Genomic DNA, 14,687 nt, shown 5'->3' with positions numbered 1-14,687 from the left:
CTAAAATAACCGAAACACGACTCGTTACGAGTCGCGTTCATGAGCGTGAGCCGGCTGCAACAACACTCGCTCTGCGGTTCTCTACATGTTAAGATGTTTCCAGCCAAATAGTGACGAGTGTTACATTTTACACGCGGGAGGGGAATTCGGAGCAACCCCGGAGAAAACCCCCGAGTGCGAGGGAGCAACGCTCGATCCACCGTGCAGATGGGGACAAGGCGATGTCAGCTTCACTTCTTTGCTGTAACCGCATTCTCCACCAACCCTCCACACACAGGACCATGGGCAGCCACGGACAGCCACCACCACCACCACCCAGGGCCTTTTTAGCCCACGTAGGCATCTTCATACCTCACCCGTACCCTGTGATCGATCGCCAAGGGTCCGTTAGTTAGGGGCTCACCTTTCTCGGGCCGTCTCCACCGCTAGATGAAGTTGAAACGTCCCGTGGCCAAAAAAACACAAACCCATCGAAATGAGAACAAAAGACAGCGGCACAATCGGAAATAACAGCTGGCAACGAAATTCATCAACAACTCGGTATGCAGCGTTCAAAAAAAGAAATGACGCAGGCCGGGGATTTGTAATCGTCTGCCGAAGCGACACGTGCTATTGCCATTCATTTCAAGCGCAACTCTGAACCGATAGAAAAAGAAATAACAAACAATAACAACAATGCTACTGTGCGTGTCTTTTCTTGTCTTCTTTGCGGTTTGTGCCACGCGGCCTCCGGCGTGCGAGACTCGAGTTTCCAGTTCCCGATTGAAGATTCGTCCCCCGGCACGCGCGGCGAAACGTCGGACGACGCCGTCGCTCCAAACGGCGCGTTGGTAGGAGTTCAACGAAGCGACAACAACAGAAACCTGCCGAGCGTTCGAGGATGAAAAGGCAAAACGTCTCCTGGAGACTCTGGGCACGATCGATGGCAAATTGGCGAGGACTACGCGACAAAAAAAAACCAGGCCGTGGTTTCCGTCGACAAGAAACCAGGCCGTAGTTTCTGTCGGGACAAGGGAGGCGAGCAGGGGAAGAGGCCCGATGCGCCGTTGGGGGAGCCCTCTGTAAATTTGACCGCAATTCCAATTAACTCGGAAAATCTTCCAGAATCCGTTTGGCGGAACAGAAACGCGATTTCGTGCAAACTCGTGAGCGAAATCAATGGGGGCGAATTACTTCCTTAGGGGGGGGAGGGGGGGGGCAGTGCAAGGCGATTGTTCGACCACTCGTTCAACACACCTTGCGTACCCCACCACCACCACCACCAACAAGAAGCAATGCTTCCGAGCGAATATCTCGCGCCGTCGACGGGAAAACCGAGTTGACAGGAAAACCTTGCAGGACCTGCGGTCGCTGTCCGGGTCCACCCGAGCGAGTTTTTGCTCCGCAGGGCTGCGTCGACACAGGGTGGGGGGGGGGGGGGGTTGAACCGGGCTGAGTGGACAGCCGAGATCGACTATTGACGCAGCCCTGCGAGTGCTCGCTGATGCACGGCCACTGCTGGAGGAAGAGGCCCCTGCACTAGAGGCCGCTCCAGAGGGCAGAACGACGCTGGAAAAATAAACAAACCCGGATATAAAACGCACGCAGTGGCGGCAACAACAACAGCAACAACACAGATAGAATTAAACATCCCATTTAACATTCGCCGGTTAGAGCTCGCAGGTTATACATATATATGTATATATATACCTTAAGCCAGGACCACACCTGGGCCATCAGTTGCATGGGACCCAAGTTGCCGGCGAGTTGCACGCAATTTAGTTACGTGCAACTTGGTTGCGTGCAACTTAGTCACATACCCGTGCAACTTTGTTACACGGTCGTGAAACAACTTGGTTGCGTGCAACTTGGTCACATACCCGTGCAACTTTGTTACATGGCCGTGAAACCACGTCGCACGGCCCGTGCGAAGTGGTTGCACGGCCCGTGCGAAGTGGTTGCACGCAACTGTGGCCGCACCGGCCTCTCGCCTCGACTCTTGGGGGTCAAGTGCTACCGAGTCGAGTTGCCTGTGCGCGGACATCGACATTGGCGGCTTAGTACGCCCCGAGTGCTCGGCTGCTTGCAACGCGGTCCGAGCGCAAACCGAGTCACTCGTGCGTTGCGGCAAACGCTCGCCGGCCGTCCGTGTCCCTCGCTACGCAACCGCTCGCTCGGACGCCGACTGAGAGGCGCTTGCGGGGCGACGGACGAGTCGAGGCGAGCGCTCTGCTCAGGTGTGGAACCCCGCGGTTGACACGAAAACAAACACGCGCATGCAACACGCGCGCGCGCACGCATCGCTCTGTAAAGTGCAATGATAACAATAAGAGGTCGTTGGGAAGAGCCGCGAGGTTTGTAGGCAGCTTAACCATTCCTTTCACACGGGTAAAACGGCTTAATAACAATAATACTTCGACGCGTTTGCAAAATCAAAACGAATGATCATCGCTGTGCAGCACCACAAAATGTTATTTGACCAGAGGCAGCGGCGGGGAGAGAATTAGGGTCGGTGGGTCCATAAGTAACGATGTGTGCTGCATAGATGTCTCACACACACACACAGCTCACACACACAGCTCACATGGCTCACACACACACACAGCTCACACACACACCAGCTCACACAGCTCACACACACACAGCTCACACGGCTCACACACACACAGGTCACACACACGGCTCACACACAGCTCACACACACAGGGAAAGAGTCTTGAGATCAGACACACACACACACACACAAAGATCACAGGCATCCTCGTGTCACTCAAACCTCAGAGACAAAAGCAAACATCTCACACATCCACTCACGACAAGAGTTCACACACACCCAAATATGTATCGATATCACGTGCACAAAACAGACACAGATTATAGATATACTGCAAAGACAAAGATCCCCCGAATAGCCTTTAACAAACTATTGAAGGCCGGCACGGCACACGAGCGGGTGGATGGCCAGCACCACGCCCGACCGCCTTTGTCTCCCCAGTGGCGATGTTTACACACCGCACCAGGTACTGGTTTTAGGCTGGGTCGACCTAGGAGAGGCCCAGGACCGGTGCAGATATTTGTCACGGGAATCGAACCCGGGTCGCCGGGTTCGTAGCGCAGCGCGCTAACCGCTACACTACCGCTCCCACACCCAGACACAAAAAAGACACGCACACACACAAACGTACTCGCACAGACACACACTCTCACAGACACACACTCTCACAGACACACTCGCACACAACCGGGCACACGTACACACATTCACACACGCACGCACAGCAGTAGCGCAAGCCATGGCGATTGATTGGGAGTAATTTTAGAACAGCAAAATAACGAAGCCAAAATAACTGCACGACCCATCAACTCCCACCTCCACCACCGCCGCCGCCTTCCTCCTCCGCTCTCTCCCGCTTCACCCTAGGCAGCAGTGTTACCATCCTTACAGAAAGTGAACCTGGCCCCTGCCATGTGAACGTGGACTTTCCACCAAACAGTTCGGTGACCTACAAACAGATCCGATTTCCGCTGGCTCACAGAGTCACCCTGGCACGAGATTTTCGCGACACTAGGCCGAGCAATTCTGGGTTTGATCCCTGGGTCTGGGTCTCTCTCTGTCTTGGGGTGTTTTCCATGATCACCGTGTCGGAGATGCCGACAACCGGGGGTTCAATCGCTGCATCTGGGTCTCGGGTCCATTCCCAAATCTCTTGGTGGGGTTCATAACAAAGGTGCTACCCCTATCCCCTCCCTTTGATGCTGCTAATCCTGCATAATGCACGGGCATAATATGACTTTGAAACCCCCCGCCCACCTCCTACGCATTTCACAAGTAGTACTAATCCCATATCTGCATTTCCCATAAATATGCTAAATTCCTCTTGATATGCAAATTCTTTTGTCAAGGCGCCCTTCTCCCCTTCCAACCCAGCTTAAATATACGCTCCAAGCCTGGTGGAGTTTCATTCAGACGCTGTCTTCCCGACAGACCTGTTCTTCACCTGAGGACGGCTGCTTGCGTTGTGGCCGAAACGTCGTGAGAATTATTTTATTATGTTTGAATTTTATTATTTTATTATTTCCCTTCTACGTGACTTTACCAAAAGAACCAAGAAGAAAAAAACAAAGGTGATGTCAACACGCCAAGGGAGCCCGAGTCCAATCCCTGGGTCTGGGTTTCTTTCAGTTTCATTCGAGAGTGGGGGCCGATTTCGATTCACGAGCCTGGATCTCTCTCACTTTCTTTCCGAATATCAACTAGCGCAGAATTTTGGGGGGGGGGCGGAAGAAGGGGTCACATCATGTCACGGTAATATGGAATTTCCACCGCTAGCTCAGGACCGACGGAGGGAGGCAGAGAGGCGTGGCGGAGTTCTGGCTACGGAGCATGCGGCGGTTGAGATTCATCCCGCAATTTGTGTGCAGCATGGAGCGCGCGGCGCGCGTGGTGCGCGTGGCGTGCGTGGTGCGTGGTGGCGCGCGTCACAATCTCTGACGCTTGTTCCATCTTGCCAGATGGATTCTCTTTATATTTTCTGCCCACGAATTGATGTCCGCTGTGGTCGCGCGTTCTCTCTCTCTCTCTCTCCCACACACACACACAGAGGGGTTCTCAACGGCCCCGTCTCTCCCGAATCTCTCTCCCGTGTCTCTCTTTCTCTCTCCCGGCGGGTTCATAATGGCCATGTCGGAGAGAGAGCTCCATATCCTTGGTCAGATTGTTTTCTTCATCAATATTTTCAGGACGTTCATACAACGGCCATGTGAAGAGTCACTGAGCCAGCAGTGGAAAGAACCTGGCTTCGTACCATGGGACAAGGTCTGTCTTGAAAGGGGGGGGGGGGGGGGAGGTGGGTGGGGAGATTCACAATGGCTATGTCAACTCAGAGAATGCTGACCACTGGCTTAGATCCCACAGAGCCATTTCTTCTCTTGTTATAACTCTTGCTGTAACCCTTGCCTTAGCTTGGCCTTGACCACATGGTGCAGTCCGCTTTACACGAGCCGGAGCGTTATGACATCTCAATGGCATGGCATCGCGCGGGCGAAACCACGAGTCGGCATGGGTGGCGCGTTCATGCGAACTCCCCTGCAGCCGCCGGATGCGCTAGCAATTCATGGCTAAAAAACTAGATTTGAAGCTTTCGTGACTGCAAGGATTCATACTCTTAGGTTATTTCAGTAAAGTCACGTAGGTAAAATTATTTTATTTTATTAATTGATATAGCAATCGTGCTGTGACGGTTCCACCTGAAGACGGAAGCTTGTGTTGCCTCCGAAACGTCGTGATTTTTTAAAATTAATTTTCATTGAATTTTTTTACCTACGTGACTTTTACAAAAAAACCTAAGAGTATCATGGCTAAAAAACTAAAATATGAAAAAAATATCGCGTACCTGGAATCAAACCACGGACCCTGGATCGTCGGATTGCCGGGGATGAGGGTGAGCGTCGCACCCCTGATCGGACGATACTTTTACGAAGTTAAATGAACGAGATGCTTGTTTAGTTGTGCATTCACGCGTTCGCTCGAGAGTTAGACGGCTTCGCTTCATTTTGTGTTTTTGCGGAGGACAATCTCAATTCAACGGATTTAGAAAAATAAAAACGATTTGGGAATCAATTCCAGAATTGGGCATAGGAATTGACACGCGCGCACGCACGTACGCGTGTGGACGCACGTGCATATAGAGGCGCACATGCACACGTGCGCAAGCATGCCCGCAGATGCTCATGCAAAATAAAGTAAAAGCCGAACGCCGGATGATTATTTTTTTCACGTATATAAATCGATTCCGGAATACGTTCCCATTCTGTTCGTCTCGGCTTGAAGCATTGGGGGGCGGAGCCCGAGTCCACAGGTGGGGGGGGGGAGGTGTGGGCACTCAGTTTAGCCAATCGGAGAGTGCCTACCTAACGACTTTTGACCAATCCAACACGGGGGGGGGGGGGGGGTTGCGATTACGATCGACAAGCTGTCAATCCGACCGAGCGATGAGGTGCGACGCACGGAGCTCCCAGAGATCCAGACGAAACTTCGTAGCACCACGTGGGACTCGCAGTCATCGTCGTCGTCGCGCAAACAACACAGCCGCGAGATCCGGCAGACAGAAGGAAGACACCGACTCGGATCCACCACCCTCCCCGACCCGCCGATTTGACAATTCCACCAAAATAAATCTCGACCGCGACAACCGGGCAGGGGCCGGCCGCGACATCCACGGCCCGCACCTGGGCAACACACGGGGCTCGCGACGCGGCGGTGAGGAGGGCAGGAGGTGGTGGCTGCCCTAGAGGAGGGGGTGGCCTCCGAGTGCGGGGAAGTCGTCCGCCCCGGGGCCGCCGCCGCCGCCGACGGTGGGCCCGGCGAGCGAGGAGCCCGAGGCCGCGTCGTCCGCCTGTGGCGGCTGCTGCGGTGGCGGCGGATGTGGCGGCGTGGACCGCCCGACCGAGGTCCGGCGGCCCCACGGCTCGGCCTTGACCCGGTAGAACTTGGTCCCAACCGGGACGCGGAAGCGGTTTTGGGCCTAGGGGTGGAAACGTAATGGACACACACGCACACGCGCGCGCGTACATGCACACGTATGTGCACGCACGCAACGTGCACACGTACGCATATGAACTCGCACGCACACATATGTACACACATACGTACGTGCATACCCAGTACATACACGTGTACGGACATACACAGATACATACAGGTGTATGGACATACCCAGTACATACACATGTACGAACATACACAGATACATACACATGTACGGACATACACAGATACATACATACACAGATATGTTTATACACACGTACATACATATAAACAACAACCGCCATTCGCCACTAAGTGGCGGTGACGTCACCACGACGCTTGTGCCAGTCCGGCAAAACAAGCCCCTACCTCCTCGCGGTGCCGGACGGGCAACACTGTCGTGGACAGTGCTGTGTGGGGAGGATCAATGCCCATTGGGCTCTCCCCTCATGGCGTCTGTGACCACCACAGTGGCTAAACGGGGGCTCTACGATGTAAACATACATATATATACACACATCTACATACGTCCATACATTCACACGCATGCACGTACACTCCCAGGTGACTCTTGCTCGTGAAACTCATCGTGCTCTCGTCTCGCCTGGTGAAACTAAATAAACTTGAATCGGCATACATGCACGCACACAAAGACTTGAACAGACTGTTGGGGCAAGCACTGCTACAGAGCAGCACCTGTGAAGGCCGGCCACGGCACACGAGCGGGGTGGTGTGGCCAGCACGACGTGCCGGCCACCTTTGTCTCCCCAGTACACATCGGGTACTCATTTGAGGCCGAGTCGACCTAGCGGGTGTCCACGACCGGTTGAGAAAATCGCCAACAAGGCGTTGGTGGGTGCGAACGGGGGAATCTGACTGTCGCCTGATGAAGCTGGTTGTAATTACTGGCGAAACGTCGTACTCAAGATTGTAAATGTTGTGGCTTGGCTCTCCAACACACCGGTGTTGCTGTACTAGTACACTACACTATACACTACACTACTATACACTACACTATACACCACACTACTATACACTACACTACTATACACTACACTATACACTACACTACTATACACTACACTATACACTACACTACTGAACACTACACTATACACTACACTATACACTACACTACTATACACTACACTACACACTAGTGCTGTACTAGTGACGAATTGGCCACGTTCTGTTTACGTGACAACCCTTACTAGTTGACTGTGTTGGGTGGTGGCAGGTTTAAACGACACATTTATATATTTACGCGATCTGACCCAAAAACACCTCTATTATGGGGGAATCGAACTCGGTTCGCCAAGGTTCACAGCGCCACAGGCTCCCCCCCCGCCCCCACCACACACGCAGAGACCTCCGATGTACGACCCCCGTCGATCGACTGTAAAGAGGTCTGCACGGGAGACGAATCGTGCACGGGGCAGTACAGCAAGTGGGCAGTTTGGCGGCCGGCGGCCGGTTCGTTAAAAAAGCCGCTGCCGCTCTGAACTCAATTGACCCTCCGATGTTCACGGCCGGTGGGGGCTGACCAATGCCGTAAGGGAACGCGGATTTTTTAAGAGGCACCTCCCATTCGCCCACAACAACAACAACAACAACCGCCACCACCAAAGAGACCGCAAAGAGAAGCGCGCGGTCGGCTCAGTAAAACCCACGATGCCTCACGGGCCCACGAGCTCCATCGCGCCGTTCCTTTTAATCGCGGTCACTGGGCACTTCCCCCCCCCCCCCCGCCTTCACCTGCCAAACCACCACCCCCCCCGTCCACCCCCGCGCATGATCAATAGCTCTAGAGGGCGAAGCACCCACACCACCCCCCCCCCCCCATCTCAAACCCCCACCAGCACCGTCGCAGGCAGATGAGAGAGCGGTAGCTTGTCTAGCCAGTGACTGGACTGCCAGTCATCCGGATGGGTCAGAGGCCATTCAGGCAGACGGATATTCTCTCAAGCCAGAGGCCATTCAGATAGACAGCCAGAAATCTGCACAGGTCAAAGGGCCATTCAGATAGACAGGCTGATATCTGCACAGGTCAAAGGGCCATTAAGATAGACAGCCAGACATCCAGACAGGTCAGAGGCCATTTCAGATAGACAGCCAAATATCCGCACAGGTCAGAGGCCATTCAGATAGACAGCCAAATATCCTGACAGGTCAGAGGTCATTCAGATAGACAGCCAAATATCCGTACAGGTCAGAGGCCATCCAGATAGACAGCCAGAAATCCGCACAGGTCAAAGGGCCATTCAGATAGACAGGCTGATATCTGCTCAAGTCAAAGGCCATTCATATAGACAGCCAGACATCCGCACAATTCAGAGGCCATCCAGATATGCACACAGGTTGCCCATCGTAATTCCACACTCTAGCGCCGGGGTCGGAAACAAAAACAATATAATGATTCGGTACAAAACTCAGCATTTCAAGAGCCGCACGTGGGACTTAGCGGTGAGCACTGGGGAGGGCAGGGAGAGGAGGAGATGTCTTGACAAGGTCTATCACGTGTGCGGTGTGAGAGTTCACCTTCTTGGCCTGGCAGTACTCCTTCTCGGTGATCCTGCCCAGCACCCAGGGCTTGCGTGGCACGCCAGGGACTGTGGAACCAAAGTACCGCACGCACACACACACACAAAGGTAAAGACAAAGATCCGCCATGGTGGCAAGAGGTTATAACTACCTCGCCTGGTATACAGGAGGTCGTGGGTTCCATCCCGACCCTGACACCTGCTGTATATTTGGAGTTTGCGTCTCTCTCTCATCATCATCACGGTGGCTAGGAGATATTAACTACCTCGCCTGGTCTACAGGAGGGCATGGGTTCGACCCCGACCCTGACGCCTGCTGCTGTATATTTGGAGTTTGCGTGTCTCTCTCTCTCATCATCATCACGGTGGCTAGGAGATGTTAACTACCTCGCCTGGTCTACAGGAGTTCGTGGGTTCAATCTCGACCCTGACGCCTGCTGCTGTTTATTTGGAGTTTGCGTGTCTCTCTCTCATCATCATCACGGTGGCTAGGAGATGTTAACTACCTCGCCTGGTCTACAGGAGGGCGTGGGTTCCATCCCGACCCTGACGCCTGCTGTATATTTGGAGTTTGCGTGTCTCTCTCTTTCTCATCATCATCACGGTGGCTAGGAGATGTTAACGACCTCGCCTGGTATACAGGAGGGCGTGGGTTCGACCCCGACCCTGACGCCCGCTGTATATTTGGAGTTTGCGCGTCTCTCTCTCTCCCCGTGGTTGCGTGGATTTTCTCTGGGTCCTCCGACTTTTCCCTCCATATTGAGAAACACGCGTTTAGAGGATTTGGCTGCTATAAATTTGCACGTGATAAGCAATTTTCTTGAGCTATTATTTGTGGCCAGGTCGCTTCTGAAAAACGAGCAATATAACTCAGTTGGCTTTATCTGGTAAGATAAAATAAAAAATAGACTGTTGGGGCAAGTGCTGTTAGCAAGGAGCATCTATGCAGGCCGGCAAGTCACACACGAAGGGGTGGGTGGCCCACACCGCGCTCAGCCGCCTTGGTCTCCCTCGTTGCGATGTTTACACACCGCGCCAGGTACTCATTTAAGGCTGAGTCAACCTCGGGGAGACCCAGGACCGGTTCAGCTCATCGTCACTGGTATTGCTGGCAGTGAGCGGGAATCGAACTCGAGTCACTGTGCTTGTAGCGCAGCGCGCTAACCACTGCCCCACTCTCACCCACACACAAAGACAAAGATCCCCCACATAGGCTGAACAGACTGTTGGGGCAAGTGCTGTTAGCGAGCAGCACCTGTGAAGGCCGGCCACGGCACACGAGCGGGGTGGTGTGGCCACATGGCCTGACACCCACACACAAAGATCCCCCACATAGGCTTAACAGACTGTTGGGGCTGTTAGCGAGCACATGCCCTGACACTCACACACACTCTCACACTCTGCGGAACAGAGAGGGAGAATGCACACAAACCCAACGCAGAAAGGCGACCCGAATCGCAAATCGAACCCGGGCCCCCATTTTTTTCGCGCCAACGCTCCGCACCCAAATCTAGGCGTTCAACGCTTCCGTAAAAGCGTCTCCTGCTCACGTCTGCGCGCGTCTACCCGCGCGTGCGTACGTACGTGCATGTGTATCAGCCACCCTCCCCCCTCCTTTCAGCCACCCCCCCCCCTCTTAACCCGCCCCCCTTCTCGAGTTCAGACCCCCCCCCCTCCCACCCCAAGTCAAGTAATTTGGTCATTACACAGGCGGCTGGCTCGCGCGCCCTCCCGCCCGGCCGCATGTAATGCGACGAGGACGACGACGATAATTATTGTGATGACGCCCCGAGCCGGAGCATCACGCGGCAAAGGAAGCCCCCCCCCCCATCCCCCTCTTTGGCATCGATCTCCCACCGCCGATCGATGCGGCTCGCCGCGACCGCTTGTACTCGGCCGACGAGTAGGTTATTGCATATATGTATTTGTGTGTGTGTGTGTACGAAGCTCAATAAATAAGTGGTTAAGTGTCGGTCACGCGCATGACTGCGTGCGCGTGTGTATGTATGTGTGTGTCGGGCGTGGTGCTGGCCACCGACGCGCTCTCGTGTGCCGTGCCGGCCTTCCTAGGCGCTGCTCGCTAACAGCACTTGCTCCAACAGCTTGTTGAGGCTATTCGGGGGATCTTTGTCTTTGTAGTGATAGTGTAGCGGTCAGCGAGCCGTGCTGCCCTTCGAACCCCGGCACCCCGAGTTCGATTCCCGGTCACGGGCAACAGCGGTGACGATTATATAAACCGCTTATGGCCATCCGCTAGGTCGACTCAGCCTCAAAATGAGCACCTGATGTGGTGTGAAAACATCGGCACTCGACAAAGGCGGGCCGGGCGTGGTACTGGCGACTCACACCTTCGTGTGCCGTGTCAGTCTTCCGAGTTGCTACTCGCTCACAGCACTTTCCCCAAAAGTCCGTTAAGGCTATATGGGCGATCTTTGTATCGGTTTTGTAGTTCGATACATACAAAAAGACACAGATGCCCCTGATAACCTTAACAGACTGTGGAGAGAAATGCTGTTAAGCGAGCATCTACGAAGGCCGGCACGGCACACGAGGAGGCGGGTGGCCAGCACCACGCCCGGCCGCCTTTGTCTCCCGAGTGCCGACGTTTTACACACCGCACCAGGTACTCATTGGAGGCTGAGTAGAGGAGGCCCAGCACCGGTTCACGGGGAGCATAGCGCAGCGCGCTGACCGCTACACTACCGCGTGCAGACATCACACGCACGTACAAGCACAAATATTAAATCGACCGATAACCTTGCAAATTGTATAATGCACGAGTGTTGTTCAATGAGAGAGTAGTAATCCACTTTAAACTATTTGTATTTTATCCAGGTAAGGCCCACTGAGCTACGTGGATCTTTTTCAGAAGCGACATGGCTATCACAAATGACAGCTCAACGAAGTGTGATGTCTATTAGAAATGTGTGGGGGGGGGGGAACGGAGGACCTGGATAAAAATCCACACAAACACGGGGAGAGAGAGAGAGAGAACACCAAATATACAGCAGGCGTCGGGATCGAACCCACGACCTCCTGCATACCGGGCGAGGTAGTTAACATCTCGCAGCGTGCCGAGAGAAACGCTGGCAGGGGAGGTAAGTGATTACGCCTCGTTAGGTGAGGAGTCCGATTGGGATGTTGCGATCTTGACGGGGCATCGCCTCGCTGGGCGCGCGTGGGTGTGACAGATCACGGGGCAGAGAGATAGAGGGGGGTGGGGTGGGGGGAGGGGATCCGAGGAGGAGCTGGAAGGAGCGGGGTCACAGGCACTTGGGGCTCGGTGGTGTGGACGGTAGAGTCAGGCGCTGCGTGTATACGCCGCGTGTACGTTGTACGCATGATGTGTAAACCTTCGTTCGTTTTAATACATATTCCTGAGTCTGCCGAACTCACGACTAAGCACGCACGAGTGTGTGTGCATGACTCGTCTGTGTGTGTGCGCACGAGTGTGTGGACAGCGTCAGTGCAGCGATTGGCGCGCTGCGCTCCGAACCTGACGACCACGAGTTCGATTATCGCTCGGTCGACTCAACCTCAAACGACTACCACCCTGGTACCGGTGCGTAGACATCGCCACGAGGGAGGCAAAGGTGGCCGGGCGTGGACCCGGCCACCCGCCTCGTGAGTTCGAAGAGCGCGCTCGACTCTCATTAGACGAGGAGCCACCAAAGGCGAGGGGCGGCGCGCCCAATCGGATTTGAATTTGCAGAGCCGCTCAAATCGGATTGGTCGTCAGCGAAAACTCAACGGAGACGAGGGGTCGATTGGGAGACCGTTACGGGGGGGGGGGGGGGGGGGGGGAACGAAGAGGGGGATTGGTCGAGAGTCGTGGAAAGTTCGGGAAAGGATGGTGAAGAGAATAGAAAGGGGTGGATAAGAAGGGAGTTCTCGGAGCGCTTGAACGGAGTTCCCGATGTGCGACGCGCTGTGCGGGAAAGACGGCACGAGGGCGAAGTTCAAGACTCATCCGGCTGGAACTCCTTTACGCGTGTTGTGTGTGAGTGCGCTTCCGCGCGTGTGTTTGTTTGTATGTCTGTTGAACTTCTTTCGCACAGTATGGACCCAACTGTGCTAATCGGAGGTGCGGGGGAAGGACAACTAATTGAACACTATAAGCAGTTCTAAAGAAATGAGTTTGTCAATCGAGATGATTTTTAAGTGCATAGCTCCAGCGGCATCCTAATATCGGACGCAAGAGCGTTCCAGACGGCCGCAGAAGCGCATCTGAAAGCACGCGATGGATTGACCGTGTATGTTTTTAGCGTGCACGTGTGTGTGTGTGTCTACGCGAGTCTGTGCGTGTACGAATGTGTGTACATGGCGCATGTGCTTTTGTACGTATTGAACCGGTGGCTGGGCCTCCCCGTGGTGGACTCAGCCTTAAATAAGTGTGTAAACATCGGTACTGGGGAGACAAAGGTGGTCAGATGTAGTGCTTGCCACTCAGCCTTCATTGGTTGCTCACAAACAGCACTTGCCCCTTCAGTCTGTGAAAGGCAATCCGGGGCATCTTTACCTTTGTGTGTTCGCGTGTGTTGCCGTGTGTGTGTGTGGAACAACATCTGAGACTCAAGGCCAAGCACTCAGCCCCCTGGCTCCACCCCCCCCCAGCCGCACAAACAATGACAAAGATCCCCCCTGTAGCCTTAACAGACTGTTGGGGCAAGTGCTGCTAGCGGGCAGCTACGAAGGCCGGCACATGAGGCGGTGGGTGACCAGGACCGCACTGGGCCAGCGCTGATATTTTTACACGCAACGCCAGGTACTCATTTCAGGCTGAGTCGACCTAGGGGGAAAACCGATTCAAATTTTCGCCGAACCGATGGTCGCCCCCCCCCCCCCCCGCTATCGAACTCGGGTCGCCGGGTTCGTAGCGCAGCGTGCTAATCACCGCACTACCGCTCCCCACACATACACGCAAACACGCGTACATACTCACACACGCAGACACGCGAACATACTCACACACGCAGAAGCAATTGCGACATGAACACACATCCTTACACGCCGACACACATATACACAAACTCAAACAAAAGACAAAGATCCCCCGTGAAGCCTTAAAAGACTCTACGGGCAAGTGCTGTTAGCAAGTAGCACCTACGAAGGCCAGAACGGCACACGAGGGGGCGACTGGGCAGCATAACGCCCGGCCACCTTTGTCTCCCCAGTGGCGATGTTCACTTCACACCGCACCGGGCTACTCACTTGAGGCCCAGTCGACCAAGGGAACCGGTTCAGATAATCGCCGCCCGCCGTTGGTGCCCATGACCAGGAATCGAACTCGGGTCGTCGGGTTCGTGAGCGCAGTGAGGCACGCGCGCGCGAGCGCTAACCGCTGCGCCACCGCTCCCCACAAAAACACATGTTCACGCACGCACGCACGCGCGCCTGTCGCCAGGCGCACCGGGTTGCCGGCCTCGGCCGAGCTCCGACATCCATCAACGCCTAATTTACACCAAGAACTCGGGGGTGGCTGGGGAGGCGGGGGGGGAGGCAGCCGCCAACAATTTCCGCTCCGCCAGCAGTGCCCAACGCCAATTCAGCAGGCCCCCCCCCCCCCCCCCCGTACAGCGCTCCATCCCCACACCCTCACTCAGCCCCAAACAACAACAGCAACCGCCGTCACCGCAGCG

At 54.8% G+C, this 14,687-nt stretch overlaps 1 protein-coding gene across 1 annotated transcript in view; it reads right to left on the bottom strand.

The window, feature by feature from the left end:
* Positions 1-507: 507 nt before the first annotated feature.
* The window catches only part of LOC133340832 (RB1-inducible coiled-coil protein 1-like), a 90,850-nt gene continuing 76,670 nt past the window's right edge, over positions 508-14,687 (bottom strand). The window contains exons 25-26 of the mRNA XM_061549255.1: positions 9,047-9,117; positions 508-6,503 (exon numbers count right to left, since the gene is read on the bottom strand). Of these exons, the coding sequence (XP_061405239.1) occupies positions 6,267-6,503; positions 9,047-9,117 (308 nt within the window). The 3' untranslated portion in view covers positions 508-6,266. The remainder of the gene's footprint in view (positions 6,504-9,046; positions 9,118-14,687) is intronic.

Source organism: Lethenteron reissneri, chromosome 10 (assembly GCF_015708825.2).
Source record: "Lethenteron reissneri isolate LAM-NWPU_2019-01 chromosome 10, ASM1570882v1, whole genome shotgun sequence".
Classification (NCBI taxonomy): Eukaryota; Metazoa; Chordata; class Hyperoartia; order Petromyzontiformes; family Petromyzontidae; genus Lethenteron; species Lethenteron reissneri.
This window is presented reverse-complemented; position numbering and strand designations above follow the sequence as displayed.